At 39.5% G+C, this 2,415-nt stretch overlaps 1 protein-coding gene across 2 annotated transcripts in view; it reads left to right on the plus strand.

Moving 5' to 3' along the window:
- Positions 1-2,415, plus strand: part of arsg (arylsulfatase G) — a 17,963-nt gene that overhangs the window by 8,546 nt on the left and 7,002 nt on the right. For both annotated transcript variants that reach the window (XM_014024054.1, XM_014024053.1), the window contains exons 5-6: positions 1,306-1,420; positions 1,529-1,675. In XM_014024054.1, the coding sequence (XP_013879508.1) occupies positions 1,306-1,420; positions 1,529-1,675 (262 nt within the window). The remainder of the gene's footprint in view (positions 1-1,305; positions 1,421-1,528; positions 1,676-2,415) is intronic.

The following is a 2,415-nucleotide window of genomic DNA, read 5'->3' on the forward strand; positions in this document are numbered from 1 at the left end:
CCACACGGGAGTCACCTGCGGGCCAATTTGGCCCACGGGCCTTGTGTTTGATACATGTGCCTTAAACTGATCATGGTGTCATTGCTTTGTTTACTCTAAAACATGTTTCCAATTGGTATGTACTGGTCAGTGTGGACCATGGCGCAATAAATCATGTATGTGTGGCTTGCTCTGTAAGAGGAACACATTTTAATCAAATGTGAGGAAGGAAAACTAGCCAAGGCGGTTTGATGCTTCGGGCAAAATTCAACTGAGGAACACTGGGAACTACCTTGCATGTGAATTTTACTTTGACATGTACCGCCTACCATATGCTGCAGCAGGCAAAGCACTCTTTTTTTTTTTGTTGTAAAAATTGCATTTCTGTATAACAGGAACACTACAGGTGATGGCTTGTCCTTTAACTTTTCCAGTTTTTACAAACATTCGTTGGATTTTACTGTTTGAACAAGTCAAATTCTTGTTGCATCAAATACCTCTTTTTAGGACAGCTTGAAGCCAAATACATCAGCATACCTTCAGAGATTTATTGGAGTTTACAACTTGAAGGATCAGGTCTGTTGTGGTAGCAAATAGTGGCTTACTTAGCTGGGGATTTGTACAGAGTGAAAATTACAGCCACAGATCAGGTAGGAAAAGTTTGACTTGTAAACATGAGCAATAAGTTTAGCTTTTCTGTCTTTTTATTATTAGCTGGTAAATCTAAACACCCTTTTCTACACATTCAAGCCTGAAACTCTCAGACTGAAGAAGTCTCTTGGAGGAGAGACGAAACGTTTCATTAAAGAAGAACCCGTCCAGAGGACCTATACAATTTTTTTTCCTTTTGATTTTTTACCTGGATTACTGAGATGCATCAGGACGTTATGAGATATATATATTTTTGTTCCCCATTTGTGAAGCCCCCTTAATGGACGGTGCTCTTAGTGTTTGCCTATACTGCCTATGCCGCGGGCCGACCCTGCTTGAACCTGTACAAGAACAGCATGCCAGTGGCGAGATGTGTGAATCAAACCAGTCTGCCCCAGGGCAGCTGTGGCTTCACCATCAATGTGTGAATGTGTGTATRAGTGGGTAAATGAATGGAGCTCTTAGGGACTCGATAAAGTGCAATACATGTTCAAGCCGTTTACCATTATAGATGGTGTGAAGGAAGATATGGAGCAGGTTGGTKTAGCACAGAGGAGAATTCTATCATAGGCAAGCTTATTGTGATTGGTCACAAAGGTACAACATATAATTTAAGCCTGGTATTTAGAGTTCAGAATGTTTATACATGAAATGCTTTCCTTGTGTTTCGGACAGGTTTTGACTACTACTTGGGTATTCCCTACAGCAACGACATGGGCTGTACTGACACACCAGGCTATAACCTGCCTCCGTGCTCCCCTTGTGTTACATCCAGACCTGAAGTGACYCGGTATGGCTGCATGTTACTCTGACATGCATAATAAGCAGCAACAACAACATCAAAACTCAACATACACACAAATAAATAACCGAGCTGTGTTTTCATCTCATGTTCCAGACTGAGGAGGAGCGTACATGGGGGCTGTTACTCCAAGGTGGGCCTTCCTCTGGTTGAAAACCGCAGCATTGTGGAGCAGCCGCTTGACCTGTGGACATTAACAGAGAAGTACAAATCTGCTGCGCTCAGGATTATACACAGTGCAAGGTACAACACAGATGCACAACCAGAAACTTGCATAGTGTCAAAAACAAAGATTAATTTATTGATCTCTGTGATAAATAATTTACAAAAATATGGAATTTAACACACTTAAATGTACATTTCCTCTAATGTATTTAGAAAACTGACAGATGTGGACTTGGTTGTATTCTTATGATATAAATAGATCAGTCTTAGACTTATGATGTTGGAAAACGGTATCAGTGATTAGTTTTAAGATAAAACAATAAAGTTGTTGTTAGTCATATTGAGATGTGTATAAATGTTAAATGTTCGCTGTGCAAATATGCTGTAAACCTGTAGATCATCAGACTTCAGGACAACAGCACAACTGACTCTGATGATTGCGTAAACTGTGAGCYGAAGTCATTTCTGGTGTAGCAGCCTTAGTGTGGTGTTTGTAAAAAATAAAATAGCAGATTTTTGTGAGTGTGTTTGTGTTAAAGAAGAGTCAGGTCAGCTGTATTTTGTCAGGTTAAATTGATTTGGAAAATAAATATACAGGTGTCCTGTGATATGTGAGTGTGTATATATAGCTGGTAAAATAAGTATTGAACATGTCACCATTTTTCTCAGTAAATGTATTACTAGAGGTGCTAATGATATGAAATTTTCACCAGATGTTGGTAACAACCCAAGTGATCCATACATACAAAGAAATCAAACCATAAATGTCCAGAAATTGTAATAAATGGTGGAATGAGTCTCACTGAAACGTCCAACAC

This window comes from Austrofundulus limnaeus, unplaced genomic scaffold (assembly GCF_001266775.1).
Source record: "Austrofundulus limnaeus strain Quisiro unplaced genomic scaffold, Austrofundulus_limnaeus-1.0 Scaffold405, whole genome shotgun sequence".
Classification (NCBI taxonomy): Eukaryota; Metazoa; Chordata; class Actinopteri; order Cyprinodontiformes; family Rivulidae; genus Austrofundulus; species Austrofundulus limnaeus.